Here is a 23836-nt window from a genome sequence, read left to right on the forward strand (position 1 = left end):
CATCGCTTGGTTTCAATAGCAAACATTTATTCCAATCATTTAAACAATGCACAATTTGTTATCTACCCTGATCAACGTGCTCTGAATACTCAGTGGGATTGCTAGATTCAACTGTCTTTAAGCAATCAATACTTTGCTATATTTGACTGTTACACAGAAGAAACTTTTTTTTTTCTTTTTGAACTCAACTGATGGTAAATCCATTTTATAGTCTTCTTTTTTTTTTTCTTGCTGCATAGAATTCATACAGCTGATCACAGTATCAGAAAACATTTATTATTCATCCAGGGACAACACAAGAGGCTACACATGCAGAGAGCATCCATTCACAGTTTTACCCATTGGATCTACTTTTCTACCCATGTGTCACATTACACTCTTTGATTTCACAGGCCTTTGGGAAAGACTCTAAATCAGACAAATCATTTAAAACAATTCCATAGAAATATTCATGTCATATATTTTTCTTTATATCCAATATATATTAGATATGTTACTCTGGGTAAGGGGTGGGGGGGTTATTTTATTTTATGTCATCCTAAAGGGAATATGGACAATGTTAAGGCTTTAATCTAAAGAATGTAACTTGTGTTTTGAACCCTCACATCATGTAGGTTCAACTTTGTAATGATGGTCACGATTAGGTGATGTCATACAGGCTGGTTTCACATATATCAAGTATTGTATGTAAAGGGTAAAAGAGTACTGTATGGTTTCAGTGGGCAGCTGCGTTGCATTGCACATCATAAGAAATCCTCAGTACTGCATTTTGTCCTGTCAATGGAACTCAAAATGAGCCCCTGTACTTTTGTACAGTTGTATGTTTTCTGTAATTTGTCTGTTTTTCTCCAATCTGTAGGTTAGTAGCTTGTGTTAGCATTAATGATTTGTGGTGGTCTGCAGGTTAGGTTGCACTATAAGAAAGTATAAGAGAAAAATAAAGGGTAAATCTAGATGTATTTTACTTAATGTAATTAAATCCCATGTGCATGGCCAAATCAACAATGAGTATGTCCTGATAACAAGTACTACATGTGAATCCAGCTCAGTCCCATGTACACTGTCCTGCTGCCCAACATACTCACTAGAGCATCATGTGAATTATTCAGCTGCTACAGTCCCCGATAAATGAACCATTATTTCCCGTCTGAGTGACATTTACTAAGAAAAATACATCAACCAACTGTTTTATGTAATTACTGAGCCTTTAAAAAAGAGAAAGAGAAATACAGTTGTGGGCTGTTTTTTAAAGATTGATGTCTTCAGTAGGAACCAATGGGCTGAGAGCCACAGACAGAGGAGGGAAATCTGAAAGTATAGAGAGAGTAATGCATTGTTGGTTTTGGTCTTTTCATGAGATTTGTTGACAGTAAGAAAAATATAGTGAAAAGAAAAAAAAAAATCATAATTTAAGGTTTATACTAACGTCCGTATAGATCTTGAGATTGAGATTTTACAGCCTCTTATATTTTGCACTGTAATGTGCCAGGCCAACTGTGAATGTTTATATGACAGGAATGCTATAAAATGCACCCCAGTACAACAGTGAGGAACACAACCACTGGCCAAGCTGGTTAGCATATCTGCAGTCACATGACTAACAAATGAGACAGTCCAAGTTAACTCATGCTAAAATTAAATATTCATTGTATTGTGTTCCACAAATTGTATTGACATTTTAAGAGCAGTCAAAACTAGTGTACCTACAAGAAACTGTACAAGAAACTGTGCTCATGTGCAGTTTAAAGCCTAAGATTTAAATAAGACAAAAGACAGTATTGAAAATAGTCAATCTACTTGGATTACTTTCAAAATAAATATTTTCTTTTGAGATCTCCTGGAAAAAAAAAAAAAAAAAAAACATAAAAAAATATGTACACTTCAAATTAATATGATGCAGAGTGAGAGGCAGCTCCACTGTAGCACAAAAAAAAAAAAATCTAAGAAAAACCAGCCTGTACTAATGACCTGAAGGGGCAACAGTACTTGGATTGAAAAGATTGTCATATAACTCACTATGAAACACATACAGTAAATAAAATACCTACTGTTAAACATTTAGGTAAATTCAAAATAAAACACATTTATGATAAAAAATCTTGTGATATGCACTATAGAAAAGTGACCATGCAAATGTTAATAAATCATGTACAATATAATGCAGGCTTGCTACTGTATACAAATACTGAAAATTCCATCTGATGATATTTATATTTTTCTATGAAAAATTCTAGCTTTGGCAAAATTTCTCACAAAGTCACTCTGGCAAAATATTTTCATAGGTGCCAATTCTGGAGTGTTTATATCAAATCTACTTTATATCCAGTGGGTGCTTATATAACCACTGAGATACAAGTTAATGATATGCCCTATAATGTTGACCAATGTAAACAAGACCACCTTTAGCTTTTTCTCAACAGTCACTATCCTGTACGTACTGTACATGAATGAACATATTCATTTGAGACAACTACTACCACCATAAACAGACAGTCTCCAATGGCCTCTACATAGCATTTGCTACACTGGGTTAGATTTGGTAAAAATCTGCTGGTTACTTTATGGCACAAAAAGAAATGACTTTACAGCACAAAACTGGGAGGAGGTGCTGTTCTTCCAGTGCATACGGCTGATGGTGGAAGGAGTGGTAAACCCCCCTCTTACATGCTTATTCTGTTTAGCAAAGCCAAATATGCCAATAGGTTTTCATTTGATGATGATAATTATACTGAGGTATTAAAATTTGACAGCAATATTGTATATTCTTGTTGAAAAATGCTACACGTAGCACCTGTAAATGTAGGCTACAACAAAACAAGTTTGACTTTTGCACATTGCTTTACAGAGCATTCGACTGAGATTAAGTAGCTCAAACGTTTCTTAGACAGAGTGATTACAGAAACACTTCAACATTTTGAGAAGAATGAGATTAGTCTCATTTCTGTGGATGTGGTACAGAGATAGGTCCTGGGTGTATTCAGCTGCGCTCAGCTAGAAAGACTGGAAAAAAGGGCAAACTGGTAGCCTCTAAAAGAAGAATACAAAACAACTTGTGTATCACGTCTATCCAGCATAAATAGAAAGTTATAGCAAAGTTTTTGCAACTTTTGGATCAACTCTTGGGCACAAAGCCTGCAAGCTGCAGGTAGCTAGATCTTTGTGCTAAGCTAGGCTAAACACTGACTCTATTCCTGTAGCAAACAGAGTGGCAAAGTGGTTATGTCCCCCACTGTAAATTGCTATTTCTAAATGTTCTTTTATTAGTATCAAAAATAAATAAATAAATAAATAAAAATCAGGAGAACACTGTGATAATGCTTTGGCTGCTATTGCCTTGGAGAGGAAGACAGAAGCACAAACCATAGCTTTAGTAAATTTAAAACACCTCATCATTTACCTTGAGACCATAACAAGGCACTATAGATACCGAATTCAAACAAAATTGATCACTGACCACTGAAAGTGATTAGAAACTGATTTTTAAGGTCAAATTCTTAAGCTTCCAGCTTGGGATTCATAGTTTGGTTTCCCCTCCAGGTGTTATGCACATGGGTTTGGTATAAATTTAAGAATGGACATTTCCTAACACAGCTCTTCATCTTGTATGATTTAACTCAGCGAGAAACAAACACCCCACTTTGCAACTCTGCTAACGTTAGCACTTGGCTGCAGATTTGACAGCAGCAAGTGTATTCTGCAAAATGTCAAAGTGTTCTATTGAAAGCTAGTAAGCAGATTGAAACCTGCCAAATACAGCTGTAAAGCTTGAGGTCCAGTATTACATTGAGATTTTGAAATGTACTGATAATCTTATGGTAAAAGGAAATGTAATATTCCAGTGTTTTGCTGCTTTTTTTTTTGTACTGTGGATATGAGATTGACATGGATGTCCAAATGTAAGTACAGGATATAAAGATAAGGTCAGGGTTTACAGTATACAAGGTACAGTAAACGCATATTTCAGTGCAAGTCACAGCATATTTGACTTCATAGCTACAGAAGGAATGCTAAGCACACTTATGGTTCAAAACAGTATTGAGTATGTGGTATCTGTACAGAAAAGAGACAAAATACAAAACATATCTCTGTCACATATTAATGTCATAGTTGTTCACTCTTTGTAAAATAAATCTTTCTTTGTCTACTCAAATTATATAGTATGCTGTATAGTAAATAGTATTTTCTGGTGTAGCACCCTTTTCAAACGTACACAGTATTTACAGTGCGGGAAAGTAAACACTGGCTTCACAGCTATGATACAGTTATTTTGCAGTAGTTTGCTACAGTTTCAACATTACTGTGCTACTCACGTTCTTCTTTTTTCGTGATGATTTATATCCAAAACGTACAGAACTGCTTAAAAAAGATTTTCCTGTCCTCAAAGCACTGGCACAGCATCAACATTACAATAGGTTTCCTTAGGAGTGACCACAAAAGTACACAGTGATTATTTCTACAACACTTAAAAGGTTGTGCTTTAGTGTAAACATGTACAAAAATCTCATGCTGAATAAAACATTTTCTTTTGAAGTCATGGTATGTACAATGGCAGGTAATACTGACTGTTGTCACAGACACGGGATTCTCTGAAGATTCAGCTGTGTTGCATTGTTAGCTACATCTTCTCAGAAGTCTTGAGTCATTTTAGTCCTTGAAAACAGGAGTTATTGACGTTCCCTTGTAGAAAATATTCCGAGCGTTATCAGGGCTGTTGCTTCTCTCTGGAATCAGGATAATATTATTGCCTTTTCTCTGCAGTGTGGACTCCCGGCTGGAGGCGACAGAGAGGGTTTCTGAAGCGGTCTCTCCAACTCCGCCTCCACCACCTCCTCCGCCACCGCTGCCACTGCCTCCTCCAGATCCAGAACTGCTACCATCCCCTGGAGTGACCCTTATGGTAGAGAGGCCCTGGGGGTGAAGCCTCTGCTCTGACTGGCCAGTGTTCTGAGTGTGAACAGTAACTATGGGTGGGGTACTAACAGTGGCAGTGGTGGTAACAATATGATTGGCACGCTTCCTGTCAATGGACCCTTCACGAATCGAGTCTGAGCTCTCTGAGTCTCGATTAAGATCGTTAAGCTCAAAGGACTGCCTCAAACTCCCACCTCCTCCTCCTGATCCTCCACCAGCTCCACTAGTCCCTGCACCTCCACCAGATCCGGTGCCATGATCCAGTGACCGCCACCTCCACGATCCACTTCCATCTGTGGATGGAACTTGGATCACAGGCCTGCCGTTTTCAGGGTGGGCCTCTACTCTGACAATTGCGCCGGTACTCCCTGAAATACTGCCTGTGGTGCTGCCCAGTGAGCTGGGCCCCGTTGTGCTGGTGGGGTCTTGATCAGCTAGCACCCTGTAGCGAGCGGAGCCCTGGCAACTCCCAGTGGTGCTGCAGCCTATACTGCTCTCATCTAAGCTCTTGGAATGGGTCTGTAGTAGGCCCTGCTGCTTGGACATAGCAATCACTTGCATGATTCGTGGCTGGGTGTTCTGCCCATTATCGTTAGTCCTACAGGCTGTTGTCTTCTCTGCTGCCCTTTGCCAGTTAGCTTGAACTGTGCTATTTACTGTCGACATTCCCTCATTTCCTCCTCCCACTGTCCTTGGGGAAGTGGTGTTGTAATTCTCATGAGCTTCCTCTGGTATGTGGACCAGCTGTGAAGACCCAGGTCTAGACTGCATGGATATCCTGGCCCCTCCAGTGATGCCACTGCAGTTACTAGGCAGTGTGGTACTAGCACCTGTGGCCAGTTTGGACATGAATGCATGACCATCAAAGCCTCCATTCAGACCCATAGCCGATGGCTCAGAGCTGGATCGGAGCTCCATGCTGCCGTGGTGGTGCGGATGCTGGGAGGAGTGGCCAGATGACGAGTCTACAGAGGAGGAGAAGGAGTCTGGGACCTGCAGGGAGCACTTGTGGTTGTTCTTACTTTTCCATTGAGACAGAAGCTGCTTTGAGCGGCTAGAGTCCATGGAGGCATGGTGGAGGGTGGCAGCGTGACGTCTGGCTGCTTCCTCATACGCTGCCATGGCCTGGGGGGTGTGCACTCGAGGAAGGGTGTGGCTAAAAGTCACCATTGCGTCTTTGCTCTGGGAGCTTCGGGGCGAGATCACTTCCACATCTGCACCAGAGTGCTTCAGGCTGTCATCAGGCCTCTGCTGCTGAAGGCCTCGGTGGAGGAGGCCCTCAGAGTGGGAGGTGGGTATGCCCGGCTCCCCAGCCATGCTGGCTTTCATTTGCAGATGATGAAGAACGGCCTCCTGGCTTATGTGGGGCAAAGAGCAGGGGGGTCGGTGTAGCAGTGGAGGGGGGCTGTTGCCAGCCTCCTCACTAGGCTGGAAATTTCCAACTGCATACAACCCCTGACAAAAGACGAAACAGAGAAATATTAGTTAAAACATTTAATTATTTCAAACGGACTACATCACCATGGTTTTGCTGTGGTATACCTTTACTTGTGTGCATGTCCTAAGTAAGGCACATGAGATTCAGTCGTATATAAAAATTAATCACACTATGCTTTTCTAAAATTAAAACCAAATTTCTTCAACATTACAGCACCCAAATGGGCTGGGGACTCAAATATTGCAAATCCAAGGTATTGGATTCAGAAGTCAACCTGCAGGTGTAAGGATGCACCCTTTTCACCTTCCAGGGTTGCTGCCAAGAAACACCAATCTTTTCCCTCCTTGCTATCATTATAACTCACAGTCTACAGGTCTTCAAAGTCTGTCTCTCTTGCCCACACCACTACTCCAGTCCAAGGCAGACATCACTTATCTTGCCCCCACCCATCTCCAATATGCTCCACATCAACTAGACACTTAGGAAAAGTTTAGCAGAGGTGGATGTCCTGTCCTCCTCCAAAACAACCCTCAGGCCACAAGGAAATGTCTGCTACTGGCCCCCAAGGGCCCCAGTCTCTCTGGAAGCACTTCACTCAGCATCTCCTTGGCCAGGCATGGACCCATTCTCAGCATGCCCATTTTTATTAATGATGGTATTCTATCAAAAAAGTTGTATTTCATGTTTCTCGTAAAAAAAGGGCCACATACAGACAGTCTACCAGTTCTTATTAAAGCATGTCCCCCAGTTTCAGCGGTCTGTCAGGCAGGAGAGGAGAGGGGGTAGAATAGCAGAATAGCTGAATAGCTGTTTGTGAGTTATGCTTATTCTTTTGGGCAGTATTCCTGGGCTATTAAGACAGATGAGCGAATATGCTCCTGTGGGCTTCAGTGGGTTAAGGCATTAACCTAGACATTTTGAGTAATTATTGATCAATATCTAACGTCTTTTATGAGCAATTCTTGAAAAGGTTTATCAATAAAATTAACAACTTCTTTGCTAAAAAGAATATACTTAAGAAGTCTCAATCAGGCCTTTGAGCCAACCACAGCATGGAAACTGCTCTCACCAAAATTATTAATGATCTGAGAATTAGTGCTATTAGAAAACAGGGTCTCTGTGCAAGCTCTTCTTGATCTTGATATTCTGATGATATTCTGGTCGATCGGCTCCAAAGCTGGGTTGGCCTCTCAGGGATTGATCAGAGCTGGTTTTGGTCGGTCTCATATAATTGGTAGGAAATCCTTTTTAGCCTGGCTGATCAAAACCTGGCTGATTTGACCTGCCCAGCTAAAATATTTGTGAAAAGCCAGATTTTCTTGAAATGTAAGCAGCTACGGGTTAAAAAAACAAAAAGCAAGTATCTCATGTTGTGATGTTTGGGTTTTAGGTAACTGCTTGTGCTTCCTGTTGAGGCTTTGTTTTGTTCAGTATCATGTTGACTGAAGCCAGATGTTCCCTCCTCTTCATCACTGGCACTCAGCAGTACACAATGAATAACAATGACTTCATTTTGCTTTGGGTTAGACGTGATTTAATGTTATAATATCAGTTGCTTTACAAGGGTAGACTAAAGCCTGCCTGAAGGAATTAATTCACCCCATGTAACAAGGCGCCCATTTAGCGTTGGTAATTTCTACTTTAAAATCTACTTTCAGTACCTCTAAATCAATGTGACTACACTATTTAAGTCTTTGGTTGAAATCTCAGTTGGAGATAGCAACAATCTCCCGATGGCTATCTGTACTGGGAAGCTGTTGTAAAGCAAACTGCTGATGGGACTGGCCCCTACCAGGTACACAGCAATAGCCCCTCCAAGCAGGAAGCCCAGGTAGACGTCAATGGCGTGGTTCTTGTACTGAATAATCCTGGTCAGACCACAGATGATGGCGCAGATAACGAAGGAGAAGACCAGCAGGGGCTTGAGCAGCTTGGATGAGTCCGTCAGAGTGCTGTTGAAGTACATCTGTGGACACATGACACATTTACTGATTTATTCTCCACTGCCCTTATGATTCCTGCTTTGTATTAAAACAGCATGCTATTCCATCACCTCTCCCAGGCAGTGTTATTTGGCATTTAAGGCGGATACAAAACACAGGGAGGCTACTCTGTCTGTATTGTCTGATTATTGGCAATGTTCCACAAAGTGTGAGTCACCATTGCCAACGGCAGTAACTTTTCATTACCTCCGCCAAGGGGGTTGTGTTTTTACCCATGTCTGTTTTGTTTGTTGGTTTGTCTGTACGTCTGCAAACTTGGTGGCAGAATGGGGCATGGGCCATGGAAGAACCCATTACCCTTTGGTGCAGATCTGGTTAAAGGGAATTTCATCATCACCTTACTTAACACTGCATTTTCAATATTTTGTCATTTTCTCAGGAAATAATGTTTGAAAAAAAAAAAAAAAAGGTCTAAGTAAATGTTTGGCCTGGCTGAAGTATGCAATCCACTGAGAGCCATTCTAATCTGGAATAGTTTAATATGCCAGTCAGTCTCTGCTGTGGTCATTCCACAGGCATCTCTTTACTGGCAGCAAAGGACTCATACTAAAATCCTCATCAAGTATTTGCATACTATGAGGGATGTGAGAATGATTACTAAATATATTGATAATATTTTTATCTTTTGTTATATATTTTAATATCATATTATTCATATTTTACAGCTACTGTATTGCACATGCTTCTGCAGCCTTTAAGACTGAGTCTAGTGTCAGTATTTAATTGATGGCTAAACCAGCAGGAACACAGAGACACAATGTAAACAAGCTAGGACTGTAAACTAGTTTCCAAGTCAAGAACAGGCAGTGTCTTGTGAGCCGTTGTGCTGAGGAGCAAGGAATGAGCCATTTAGGATCTAAACTGACTAATAATGACATTCACAGGCGAGTTTTCATTGATCTGTTCAGTGTGCTACAGCTGACTTGCTAATTAGCCCGAGCTGGCCCGCAAACTGGCTTTATTAATCTGACAGGCCGACCTGTCTTTTTCTATTTGTGCCTGAAAAGTTGACATTTTATAGATGAGTGGATTTAACACAGTGAAGCTAAAAATAAAAGCAAATCTGGTTAATGCCAGCCTCCATCAGTCACAAGTGTTTGGCTGTGTTAACTCGTGCTGTATCATTAGGCGCTTCATGGGAGGGGGAACAGGGCCAAGTGTTTGCGTGGGCACAAACCATCACTCACCGAAACGTAGACGGCGGCAAAGGATGCGAGGGTAGCGTGCTGCGAGGGGAAGGATTTTCTGCAAGAGATGAAAGAGAAACAGACTCAGCCAGCGCTCACATCTGTATGTGTGAGTCAACAGGAGGTGGAGAGAAACACAGGCATAATGAGGTCTCTCAAACACCACCCAGCACACACAATGGTTGTTATAGCCTGGATGACTGAACCAAATTAGATGCCTCTTTTCATGCTGTTCAGGCTTTTGTTAACATGTTAGAACCCCCAAAATAATTTAACAAAGGCGCTCAGACAGCGAGGAAACAGGTTTCTACACTGAAGTCATATCTACCAACAGAACTTTTAGAAACATATACACAATGTGAATGATTCACAGTCATATACTGCAGTGTAGCAGCAGGAGCTTCACTATGTGCTGCATACTGAAAGTGAACATGTGGCCCAGTTTCCACTGAGCGCCATCCCAGTGACCTACTTCTGACAACTCCTCACACTCTCCTCCACCCAGGCCTCACACTTACCCCTGACTTTGCATGTGTGTAAATGTGTGCGTGTTGGTGCATTCATGCAGTTGTATGTACCTTTGTGTGTGTGTGTGTGTGTGTGTGTGTGTGTGCGTGCACTACATTTGTGCGCCCCTTAAACTAACATTTACAACATCTGTGTAGTCATAAAAATTGCATTCGCATATGGAGAGTGAAAGCGCTGCTTCTGCATCCAATAACCCACTTTAGCATGAAACATGATTATTGTTGTGTATATTATTATGCTTCTGTTATTATGCATATATCACTATAATTGCATATTGTCATAGGGTTTCTAAATATAAGTCTGTTTAAGTCCGTCTCCCAACAATAGTCCGGTGACAATATTTACAGTGAAATGGTTTTTACTGCCTGTAATCATTTCTCCTGTTCATACTGGATTTAACGACAGCTCTTCCTAATATGTTTCCAATGATGGAGGACAAATTAGACAAATCAAATGGAAATCTACCAAAGTTAGTCTTTGTAGCCGTCCTCCCCTGAAGCACTAAAAAAGACTTAACTTAGACTCTCGAAGCCTGATATTAAAATTGGTTAAATATTTAAACGTATTATTCCATGGAATATATCTATATATATATTATATCATGCTCTTGACTGATCATGTACCCTATAAGCCTCACTGCTTCCTGCTACACTGCACACACTTCTTGTCCCTATTTACCTGGTGCTGATGTTATTTAGCCCTCTTTACTAACTAGTTCCTGGAACTAAGGAGCCCCAGGCAGTGGACTGGGACCCAGTTTAGTCTTTCCTGTTTTTGTTTCCACCGCATCGTAAGAAGTGTGAAGATTAGACTAATTATACTGATGAGGGAATGAAAAAGAACTGCATTGTTTTGCGTAACTGAAATAAAGTTTGGTTTCTCTTCTTCATGTGCTAGCTCTCTTACTCTCTCTGGTTTACAGACACCCTCTTTATCTCACTCTGGACCACATATATGTTTATTTTTAACATCAGTACAGATTGCATGCCTTGTCCTGTTATTAAATCTAATAGCACCCAGTGCCACTTACTGTGAGAATGAAGCTATTCACACCTTCCAGCAGCCAGAGTTTTGTGTTTTACTAATCACAGTTTTTAGCACTGCAAACATCAGCCTGATAGATCCTGTGACATTGCAGTTTTCTATTGTACCAGCAACAGAAGTGTGGCTTAGGAACAAAACTCCACTCTGTGATTAGTCTGTCTCGCTAGCGGCAGTGCTTAACTGTGGTGGCTCTTATTAATCAGTTGGTCCATCAGACACCGATATCTCAAATCGTTGTCGACACTCATGGTCCCCAGTGGATGATTCCAGTCATCTGGTGAGAGGTTACACTGTAGCTTCAGGTTCAAGTTCAGATTTACTGGCATTTCTGTCTCAAGAGTAAGCGAGGGCTTACTTGCATTTGCAGCAAAAACTTAGATGTAAACATAATTGACGTGTTGCTGGAATTTCAACCAAAAAAAAACAAACTTTAAATTTGCCTGATTGAATTCACCATTGATGATGAAAAGCACGTTGGCGTATGCTAATCTCCCTCGGCAGATATCACTTTACAACCGTAAACTCCTCAAGAGAACAATCAACAATCTGGATACAACCGCAGCATTCAGGCACCTTTCCTTGTGGACAGTCCACCACCATGAGTCCCACAAGACAGCTATGATTCCCAGTCATTTCAGTATTTGTACTTAAATACACACTGTGGCTGACTTCATACTTCTGCTCAACAGCAATTCAGAGGGAAATATGGTACTTTTCACAACTGTAGTTACTATTAGGATACTCTTTTACGTACAAAGGGGGTGAAATTATTAATTATGATGCTTACACATTAATATCAGTCAAAAAATTAAATAATATTAAATGATTTATAATGGGATAGTCAGCCACAGGTGGCAGAATCAGAAGGCTACTTTTACTTTTGATAAATACTTCCTCCAGTCCTGATCAATATACTCCTCCTGTGGTGCTAACGTTGTTATCTAATGATATCTTTGTCTCATTGTCGTTCATTTAATATTTGAAGCTGTTTGAGCCATGGACGTTGCAGGTTGTGGAACATCGGCAGGTGAGTCATTTTTACCCCAGGTTTGTCCTTTAGGCAGAAATTTTCTACAGGTTCGGTGCAGATTTAAGTGGGGAGGAAGTGTGCTAAAGACTAGACTAAAGTCAGGGAACAAAAGCTGCACCACAGATTACATGAAAGGTTGTAATATTATATATAATTAAGTCTGCACAATGTGCACTGACAGGTATCTGTAGCTATTTCTCGGTAGTTATATGATAAACCCCCCCCCCACCCAGTGGTGGGTGCGTGCCACACACTTCTGAATGTGATTTTGGTGACCTCCTGGCATTTCCTTGGCTTCCCTATCAAACTAAAAGTTCCACTCGTATGTTTGAAATCCCAGTAACCAGACTATAATTACATTTGTACATTTCGAGTATTTGGTGAATTGATAGTAATTCTATATGTTACAATTTCAAGTTCTAAGATGACTAGCTCCAACATAAACCATAATGAGTCATGAGTTTTTGTCTTTGCTAAAGGGAGGGAGGTAGTATACTATGCTATTTCTGCTGTTACAATAGGTTAATAATAACCCCTGGTGCACAAACACAGCAGAAAAACAGCTTTTTTCATGCTGCTTTGGAAATGAGACTGAAGCTAAGGCTGGCACAGAAGACAGTGTTTATGCCAGGAGCAGTAGGTTATATTTAGACCCCCATACTCTGCAGCCAAAACTATGTGCGTCCCAAATTCACGGGTCAAAACCTAGCTTCACTCAACCTCACCCAGATCCCTATTCTATTTCCTGCCACACACATAAACTCACACAGAGACATGACTCCATTACATCTAACAGAAAATATCTCCATTAAGGTCCCTGGTTCAATTAGAGTCAAATCAGACAGCCCATGTCCATCCAGAGGAACTTTACTGGGCATCATTTAGTGTCTGTATCGAGTCCTCTTCAGGCTGTTACAGAGAACTTAGATGTTAACAGCTACATCACAGGGAACTGTGTCACATTAGTCTGTCAGTGAAGAAATTAAGGAGCAATTTTGTTATTTCCCTGTGACCAAAGTAATACTGGAAATAAATTCCAGCAATAAACAAACTAAAAACTAAATGAATGAGGTTCTAGGTTCAAACAGCGGAGCTTGGACCTCTCTGATTGGGGTTTGCATGTTCTCCTTGTGTGGACCTTATCCAGTTTCCTCCCACAGTTCAAAAACATGAAGGTCAGGTTAACTGGAGACTCATAAATGCCTGTAAGTGTCAGTGTCCCCCTACCTGCCCTGGTTGATGGCCGTGGGGTCGGCCCCTGAGCAGATATCCTCCATGACGTAGGGGTTCTGCTCACAGCTGACGTTGAGCGTGGTGTAATTGGGTTTGCACACAGTGAGGAAGTATGGCGTAGGATAGCCTGTCATCAGTTGGAGGATGTCGGTGATGAGGGCCGTGGCACAGAGACCAAACGCATGAACACCTGGGGCCAGAGGAGGATGTGATGTAAAAGCAGGGAAACAAGCTAAACCAGCAGGGGCGTGACATTATTATTTATTGGACGTGCTGTAGAGATACAGAAAATATTATTATTTGCATTAATATTCTATAATATTAAACATAAAAATGCATATATATTTTAATTTTAATATTAGATAGCATTAGATGGTTCTTGTTCCGTGGAGAAGCTGAGCAACTGTTGAAGATTTCCTTTGGCTAAAAAATCAGTGTACCGACGAAGCGGACGGCTCTGCGTATGAAGGAGTTGAAGTTGCAGCCAGCGGCGTTTATGTTCGCCTCTGCACCGGCACCACTCTTCCTCCGAGACAGACAGCAGAACAGGATGGCCTCTCCGATCATTATCTGTGAGCACAACAACACAACAACACACCTGTTACATGCGTTTACATACAGAAGTTGGTGACAAGGGCAGACATGTCCCCGCACTATTCAAAATCCTATACAGTTTCCATACATATCTTTTTTTTTTTTTTTGTGCAGGTCACAGGGGGCAACTTATCCCAGCATGCACTGGTTGAAGAAAAGGCCACCACTTTTATATGCGATGTTATATCCTGTGATGAAGTGTTAAAGCCAGTGTAAAAGCCTCTACATGATGCTTGGAGACAGATGGAGCAGTGACATTTGTGTCTCACAATGTTGCAGTTGACTGTTTGATGTCGGCCAACAGCTCAGGCCAACACAGCTCCTTCCTGTGTCATACACTGATACACACACATACACAGTCCTCCAGAAGTGGCATGTGGTGTTGTAGTGGTAGACTTGGCTTTGTGCAGAGCAGCTCTCTAGGATCACAAATCACTGCAGAAAGAGGAGGATGGAGAAAATGAGCTGTATATAGTGTTGAATAGAGGGGAAAGGGAGAGAGAGGAACAATGGTTGGAGCGAGGGGAAAGGAAGGAAGCATCAGTGATGGACAGAGGGAGGGATTAGGAGTATTTAGAGGAGGGCCTCCAGGGATCTGCATAATACTGAGACTGACACACCGTACTTATGAGTTTCTCTAAACCAGGATTATCTGAGAAATTTAGAGCATATTTTCCTCTTGAAGAGAAAAAACAGCTGTTTTCACTCATCTCTTCCTCTTTAGATTACTTTTATTTTATTTACAGGATTTTATAGAATTCATTTCAAGTAATATTGCTTTTTTGGGGTTGGCATTTTTTTTTAACATGGTTCATCTTTTAGTTTTAAATACGATACTCAACAGTCAGCAACCACAGTACTGGATCTGAAACACAAAGCGGACCGTTGGTGGAGAGTCCATCTCTGTCATGGCAGGTGATGCAAAGCAGCTGTCAACACATCAGGACCCACAAACCAGTTATGATATCAGTCTAACGTATGGATGAGCAATGTCCCATGTGACTGGGGAAAATAAAACTAAATATTGACTTCCTTTGAATCAAAGCGCACACAACTGTTGACAGACATACAACATAAATAGCATAATAATTGAATACCAGTGCAAGAAAGTACTTTCTAAAACACATTTTTTTTTCTGCTGTGCCCGTGCCCAACAGTACATGGCTCAGCCTCTGTGCCGGTGCTCCTGCCTGCCTCTCCAAACTGGCGGGGCTCCAACCTGAATCTACAGTGAATAATTCACTGACTACAGATACAACCCCACATCAAATAACTTTAATATTTAATAATGGCTCATTGTCTCTGCAAACGTAACTCTTTTTTTTTTCATTTTTTTAATTTCTCATCCTGCAAAGGAAAAAGGAGCAAAAGTAAATGATTCATATCAACTGCACGATCCCGACAAGACTCCTGGGGGCCACACATTCAGAAATAGGGGCCATTACACTGGATGTTTTTCCATCATACAGAAGTCAAAGAACAGCAGAATCTCTCCACTATCAAAGACTGAAAATCAATTATTTAAGATACTAATGCAGCATCTGTAGATTGTACATCATTAATATACATAAGTCAGCACAGAATCTGGGCCTCAGAATAACAACTTTCATGGTCTTTGTTCTTTGTTACTTAGCGGCATTGTGCACCCACCAGCCACAGCTGACCACAAAAGACTAATATGTGTTAAGTGTAACTGCATGACTTAATTAGTCACACAGTCATAGGGATAGAAATGCTAACATGCTGAAGGATTACCATCATGTTCACCAAAGCACTGCACAAACTAATATTTTGATCTGATGGTGATGATTGATAAAAAGTCTGTTTGATAAACACAACAGGTGTCTGGAGAATGCATCATATCTGCACATGAAAAGCTGCAGTAAATCTGGTCCTGAAAGTTTTCAGCAGGACTAGCAGCTCTGTGAGGTTGTGCAGAGGCACAGCTGTGGTTGGAGCTAAATGCTAACACCTGCTATGTTGCTATATTCCATTGACTAAATGAACAATCTGTTGGTGGCACTGGATGAAAAGTCAGAGGAGGTTTAATTGTGAGGACCAGAAATGTCAGTTCAAACCATCCAGTAACTGCTGAGACGTTTCAGTCTGGGCCATAATGATAGGCTGCTAGCATTTCATTTATAACAAAATATATAGTGTGTTACAATAAATACAATGCCTTACAGTGTGATATGTTTGAGTCACTGAATTATGACACTTTATTTTGTCAGTCGGTAATTTCAAAATATTTTTTCATAGAGAGTTTCCTGGAAACTTTAAGCTATATTATAGTGGAAATAGTAATTTCCTTGAATGAAATGTTCATTTTAAACTCAAGTAAATGTTCATTTATTATCAATTCACAAGTGGATTTTATACTAATATATGTTGAACTGGGTGTCCGCCTGCTGTTCACTGACTAGTAAATGAATAAATGTGTGTGTGCCAATTCAACACTGTCTCTTCTTTCCCTATAATTTGCAAGAAATTATCTACAGAGGTTAATTACAGAAAGTATTGTTTGAAATTATGAGTGAATTATTGAGAAATTATGCATGCAGCAGCTCCAACAACCACAGCCTCTGTCTTTCAAGTCATCCAAAAACTGCTGCCAGCTCACTGAATATCTTCCTCAGGACCAATCATGTTTCACCAGAGGAACGTGAAATGATAATTTTAGCTAAAGTCAAACTCATTTTCCCATAAGCCTTGCGGCTGGGCAGCAGCTCTTACACAGACTGACGGTGAGAGCACTTGAGAGGAATCCTGTGAGAGGAATCCTGACCTGAGGACGGGGAAGCCTCAGGTCGTCTTCTGCTCCACAAGTTGCAGGGAGATGGATCTCAGGAAAAATGTGTTATCAGTTGATATGAGGACTGAATCTATTGATGTCTGATAATAAAAGAAATAAAAAGACAAAAAAAAAAGAATGCTGTCTGACTGATATCAAAGGGAGCTGTGTGAGATGTGCACGTCTTTGATGTTGAGTTTTCCCTCATCAAGCTGCTGAGACACTTCTGGGCTTCTGGGAAGATGCTGTGGTTTTTACTTCTTTGTGTCTCTTCTGCCAGAGATTATAACGCATCCGTGTGAGCTAAGGATAAAGCAGTTTTTTTTTCTTTTTTTTATGTTCAAGGCAATAGAGCCTGGAAGGCAGGGACATGGTGGTGATGCTCATTGCTGATGTTATAAAATACTCCAAATATGAACTGTGTGCTGGGAGATTTATGGTTAGTTTTAGATTTTGGAATTCGAGAGTGCCAACTATCACTTGAACAAAATGAGGGACCGTCTCCATCCCACTGACTTCCATTAATAATCATCCAATGTAACTGTAATGTTCCAGGCTTGATTCTGGATGTAAATTTTCCACTTTCCACAGCCAGTCTTATAGGTGCAGTTTTTTAATCACTAAAATCTTCCACAGTAAAACTCATGTGAAACCTCGTAAAAAATAATAAATAAAAATGTATGCCCATCTGTGTAGCCTTCAGTTATAAGCATGTGGCCCCCCCACTGCAACAAGCTGTTTACAGGGACTATAATTGCCCTGAGTTTTGCCTCTCAGGCTACAAAGAGACTGGAAGCCTCAGCCGACCAGTCAAGCTCTAGTTTACATCCATGTCTGAAGACTTTGAAACAATTTAATAAAAAATTGTTGAAAGTGTATTATTCTGGGTGTTATGGAATGTATCATTATATTGAGACATGTATGATTCGAGTGAATAATTCTTTATCTGGTCAAATGTGAAATATGGTCACAATCTCCACTCCTGCTCCCGAGTTACAGCGTTGAAAAGTGGTTTTGCAGAACATTATGATAGCACAATGAAATTGACCTTTGACCTTTTGCATATAAAAAGGTTATCTCTTCATTTTATCATATTAGACATTTGTGTGAAATTTGGTCACAATCAACTTTGACTTCCAAATTCTTGTCACTGCATCCTTGAGGTTGCGCCTGATGTAATGAAATTCCCTTTTCTGGTGTTTCATCACAAGAATGGGACAGATGTAAGGGCACATTGACCTTAACCTTTGACCTTTGACCACCAAAATCTAATCAGTTCATCACTGTGTCCAAGTGAATATTTGTGCCAAATTTTAAGAAATTCCCTCACGGCATTCCCGAAATATTGCATTCACAAAAACTGGACAACCCAAAGACACAATGCCTCCATCTAAAGTTATCACCTGGACAGAGACATAAAAATACCCACAAACCTCTGCATGTTTTAAGAAAAAAATATTTATCAATTTAATTTACAAGTGACAATGTGTAATTTTATTCTGAAAGAATTGCTACTATTGAAAATCAGCCCAGGGAGCGGCAAAGGACAGTGTCTCTGTGACAAGACTTTATTCCTTTGAATCCAGTATTTATGTTAAACGATGCTTTGACTCATCGTCAGGCCTTGGGGAGAGAGATGGTTGTTCAATGCGAGTCTCTAATGGAGAAAGTGTGCTGTGTTGCGACTTTTAGCTGTCAGAAACACTCATCAGAGATCAAAGTTTAGTTGTTTTTTTGTTTTTTTTTTTGTCAGCACAAAATGTAGTTGAAGCAGCAATGCTTCTATAAAAATCAGCTTCCTGTGAACATGCCCTGAAGTTTCAATAAGGACATGAATCATGGCTCAGCTGCAGAGGAGCTGCTCGACTCCAGGTGGAACATGACTGACGTCTGAAGACGGAGATAAAGTCAGTAGTTGGTGAGGAAGAGTCTGATCTGATGAAGAAGATTGTGGATGATGAGTCTGGATTCATTCAACCATTCAGTATCATTAGTGTGGAGAAAATGCCCCCATCTTCTTACATGTTGTCAGTTAAGAGTATGATGATTAAAAAGTGTGGATGTGTCATCTGCATTACTCAGAGGTTCAGAGTGTTGCTAACACATGCAGCTTCAGAGTAGATACATTAGTGGTTACCGTGATTACCAGGGGACACCCAGAAGTGTAAAAAAAAAAAAAGTTACTATTTTGTTTACAAAGTGAGAGGAGGAAATAAAAAATGTAAACACTGGCACTGGGACTGGGCCAGAGACTTATACACAAGGGAAACAGGGGTCACTGGGAACAGGTGAAACACATCAGGGTGGGGGGACAATCATAGGAGCGGGAAAAAACGAACAAAAAAAGGACAAAGAAAAAACAAACACTGTAAGTAAAACAACCAAAAGACACACAAGGAAGTAACTTCAACATAGAACAGCAAAGTCCCAAGGGGCCAATCGTCACACAACATAAAAACTTCACCACCATATACTTGTTATGAGGGTTGAAGTTTGAATTGAATTGAATTGATTTATAGACCAGAGGGTCTCTGTAGCAACACAACGCTTATGGTCCTAACAATGCACAATAATGTCGTGACACACTTTATCCAAAAAATAGAAGCTCCGGTGATTTTTTTTTTTTGCAGCTCCTGTGATTTGGATATTGCACTTGGCCATAGTGTGATTTCAATTATATTCCGATTAATTGCACAGCCCTACTTGAAAGGTAACTTATTGAATATTTTAGTTAATGTGACAGGGTTTTTGTCGGTATGAAGACTACAGGTAGATGTCCTGATGTGCAACACATTCTCATATGATAAAATAGGTCTGATTTCTGTGCCAGCTCCAACCACAGGGACAAAAAGTAACTGATATAAAAACTGTTTCTCAGTCAGCTAATGATGGATGATGAGTGCATTCAGATTTGGGCAGCTACAGTAGCTTAGCTAACAAGATCACCTTAACACCAAATCAATCAGGTGTATCAAAACAGAATGTCAAAGGGCAAAGCACCTCCAATATGGCCGCCGGAGAGTCTTTCAGTGTGTGAAATCCTTCTACAGTGAGATTAGTTTTAAACTTTTCTGTCTTGCCATTAATCCTTACCGTGATAGCGGGTCCGGCGAAGGCCAGACTGAGCAGCATCAGCAAGGGGATGACCTCATGGTTGGGATCAATGTAGGGCAGGCTCAGACTGCGGTCATGGCAGGTGAAGCCAGACTTCACTGGCTTGAACACGTCCGTCCACTCCAGGAAGTACAGGCTGACCACTGACGACACCAGGATCGGCAGCTAACGATGGACACAGCAGGAGAGACAAAGGTATGAGGGGGTTTCAGAGTCACAAACAGCTGAGGCAGAAGGAGCTTTTACAGATTGTCAATGAATAAATAAATAGATAAACAAGCAGTGGATTGCTGCAAATGTCCCCATAACCCTATGGTTCAATGAACAAGCTAATTAGATTTGATAATGAGGACGGAGGCGAGGAAAATAGTTTTTATGACCTCAGGGGGGGTGAGGGTGGCACTGAGGGTGATGGAAGCCAGCATGTGGAATTAATTGCTCTTATGAACATCGACTGCTCCCACTGATCTCAGCTCAGATCTCGCGTACGTATTCTCCTCATCCGAGCAAACAAAATGAGAAACAGCTAGTTCATGTTTGTTACAGCCAGCTTGAGGTCTTAAAATCATAAAATAAAACAGCAGTTCAATCCCAACCGTGAAAATAAAGTTGGAGTCATAAAGCTGGTGCTGATCTCTCAGCTGAACAAATCGAAGTGTGGAGGACAGCCAGGGAAGAACTCCGCTGGTTGTGTAAATTTCTGCTTTAGATTTGCTGAATGACTGGCTGCAGCGATTTCACCACTGACCTGCCACAGTGTCGCTGTACTGTGTACTACGAGCTGGTGGCATTTTACCAGTGGATATCCAGTCCTGTCAAGAGCACTAAGAGAGCAGAGCCGATGAGCTGAGAGGACAGAGCCCAAACAAACTTTTTTCACCAGAGACAACACCAAAATCCATGATCTGTTGTGGAGTTTTCCCTAGGCTACATAATAGCTACATGTCACAAGTATGCAGAGAAAGATTTCATTCTTATTTCAAAAAAATAAAAACATTTTTATAACTAGGTCTAACAGCTTATCTTCAATCCTACCCTCATAAGCTTAGGATAGTGAATGAAAGAACAAGTTTGCGGATACAAGCAGCAGATGTTTCCTCTGCAGGGTGGATAGGCTCAGCCTTAGAGATATGGTAAGGAGCTCTGACATCGGGGGGAGCTGAGAGTAGAGCTGCTGCTCCTTCACATAGAAAAGAGCCAGTTGAGGGGGGTCAGGCATCTGGTTAGGATGCCTCCTGGCCACCTTCCAGTGGAGGGATTCCTGGCATGTCCAACTGGTAGGAGGCCCCAGGGTAGACCCAGAACACACTGGAGAGTTATATATATATATATATATATATATCATCTGGCCTGGGATCTCCTCTGGATCCCCCAGCAGGAGTTGGAAAATGTTGCTGGGGTCGTCTGGACTTTTGCTGCTGCCACCACCACTTGACCCCAGATAAGCAGCAGAAATGGATGGATGAATGCTAGGCTAATTATTTTATTGTTGACATGATAGTACACAGTGTTGACCAATCACTCTACTTCCTGTATTTATGTTCTGTATCTGTAGGAAACACCTGCCATTAAATTAATTTCACTAAAGTTGCATTAACAACAAGAGTCTTCTCTATTGCTCTGTTGTTTTGATTCTGTGCTGTCCAGCCCTCTGCATATGTGTAATGAGTGGCTATCTAACTTTTTTTTACTCTGGTCAACCTCAGTCATCAGTTTATGTAACTTCCCCAGAACATTGCTGCTAGAATCCTAACCAGAACCAGGAGATGTACAGTAATCACATCCATCTCTCTTCATCTACATTATGTGTCAGAGCGAATTTCAAATTATTCACTCTGACTGATAAAATTCAACCTGGGCACCTGGTTATCTCTCTACGTATTACACCATATACACTGCTCGTCTGATTCTGGGTACTTATCCACCTCATGCACACAAACCATATGGCAGTCCTCCCAATCTCAGTCACACAATGTAAAACTTACTACACCTTTTTTTAACACTTACTGTGCCCATTACAGTCTTTTTCACCATTTATTTATTTTTTTTAGCGTGATTGTATGACTAACAACAGTATCACTTAGATTTTCCTTAGATTTTTCACCTACTTTTTAGGATAATGTCAAGCACATAAAGACTTCTATTCTAGGTTCTGAGAAATAGTTTGTGGGCAGTGGTGTATTTTCTTGCAGTACTGCAAATGGCCACTGGGACAAAGTGGCAGCATTTCTGTATTCACCTCTCCTGATGTGTTTGTATGGACGGACCTCTATCTGTTGTGTGAGAAAAGCACCTTTACAAAGTCCAGAAACTATTCACAAAACAGTTGGTTCATACATTTGCATAAGCTTTTGTTAACTGAAGTAATATTTTCTCTTTTTGCAAGCAAGGAGTTTTCACTACGTTGAGGGGGGGGGACTCCTATCATAATGAGGAGATGGTCTTAAATGGCACAACTGAGAAAAACGAGACCTACAAGTCAATAAACAGCTGGTAATAACACTGTGTCTCTGTGGGAAAACATGAACAGCTAAAATTACTCACTGAGACTTAACAAGACTTAACTCCAATATCGACGACTCTTCACACACCAACACTCAGCAGTTCTGTTGTGTCAGAAATTCCTCCCAAATGTTTTCTAACCACCCCCAGGCTCTGTGGTGTCCCATTAAAGAGCACCTTGGAGAAGTGGCGTGCATGTGTAGGCATAAAGCTGATGTGTAACTGAAGGCAGTAAAGTTTGGACTGCAGTTTGATACTTCAGTGGGAGTTGAATGTGGCCTGCAGCATTGTGGGCTTCATCATGCAGCCTAATACCCTGATTCACTGGTACGTAGCGGCAGGCGTGCTGCTCATTCAGCTAATGCTAAGTAGAGCAGTGTGATGGAGGAGGGCTCCGCTGGGAGCGCAACAAAGGGGGATCTCTTCAAGTCGACAGACTCTTCCTGGGAGCTGAGCCACTTATACATACACACATATACACATACAAGTACACAGACAGCCTCTGTTTGCAGACTTCCTTTCCTTTGTGTGTTTCACATTTCTGCAAGGGGTTAATAACTAACACACTAGTTTTCTTGTCCTTCCATCCTTTCCTTCCTTCCTTGAAAAGAGAGAGGTTTCATCTAGCTTTGAACCAATCATTTTATTTAACATTAATGGTAACCTCAGGGAGATTTGGATGGCCGGAGAAGAAGATGAAGAAGGACGGTGGCCCTGAGAGCACAAGCAGATGTGTTTCCAAGGGACACAAAAAAGTGACGGACCTGGTTGGGTTCTTCAATTAAAAAAAAGCTTAAATAATAGTGTGAATCCAGATGCAGGAAGGTATATTGCGGCCCCGGGACGATGCAGGACCCATTCACAAAAACACCTCACCAAAGCGGGCAAGTAAAGCATGAAGATGAATGCTGGAACAATATCCAATGTTGCATGGATGTTAAAGGCAAATGAATGATTATTTTACAAACTGTTCCCTGTTGGGCTCCATACAAACAGCTGCAAAATGAGTGCTTGTTTTTAATATCTGGGATTACTTTGATAGCCAGAAAACCTATGCATAACCTGCACACAGTACACTAAACCTTACCAACACATACTGTATAATCATTTCATGTCACAGAAGAGCAATCGAAGGAGGAGAGGAGAGGTTTAACATTTTCCTTTGCATTTTTATTGCTCCTTTAAAGATGCTCATGAAATGCACTGTGCTATATCCTGGATCTTGAATGGATGAATAATTGCATGAAGCAACATGTAAACAGGATGCATCCTACTTGCTCCATATTGAAACCATCTTCTGCAGCCCCCCTACCGAGCTCCACACCACCACACCCCTCCCCCTCCCTCTCTCAGGTCTGTTTTCTTGGCAGCCTCCCTCACCTCTCATCCAGCATCTCAGCTTGTGGAAATGAGATATGTAGGTCAGTGGTGTCAGAGCTCGCACTGCTCATGCTCTGCAGA

At 41.1% G+C, this 23836-nt stretch overlaps 1 protein-coding gene across 2 annotated transcripts in view; it reads right to left on the reverse strand.

Annotated features, from left to right (window-relative positions):
• Window positions 1–254: 254 nt before the first annotated feature.
• The window catches only part of LOC139625523 (phospholipid phosphatase-related protein type 4), a 40005-nt gene continuing 16423 nt past the window's right edge, over window positions 255–23836 (reverse strand). For both annotated transcript variants that reach the window (XM_071485573.1, XM_071485572.1), the window contains exons 2-7: window positions 19853–20038; window positions 13815–13944; window positions 13369–13564; window positions 9540–9597; window positions 8142–8315; window positions 255–6366 (exon numbers count right to left, since the gene is read on the reverse strand). In XM_071485573.1, the coding sequence (XP_071341674.1) occupies window positions 4645–6366; window positions 8142–8315; window positions 9540–9597; window positions 13369–13564; window positions 13815–13944; window positions 19853–19891 (2319 nt within the window). In that variant the 5' untranslated portion in view covers window positions 19892–20038 and the 3' untranslated portion in view covers window positions 255–4644. The remainder of the gene's footprint in view (window positions 6367–8141; window positions 8316–9539; window positions 9598–13368; window positions 13565–13814; window positions 13945–19852; window positions 20039–23836) is intronic.

The sequence above is a fragment of the Trachinotus anak genome, unplaced genomic scaffold, assembly GCF_046630095.1.
Source record: "Trachinotus anak isolate AG129_WGS33_773 ecotype Australia unplaced genomic scaffold, CSIRO_AGI_Tana_v1 ptg000009l, whole genome shotgun sequence".
Classification (NCBI taxonomy): domain Eukaryota; kingdom Metazoa; phylum Chordata; class Actinopteri; order Carangiformes; family Carangidae; genus Trachinotus; species Trachinotus anak.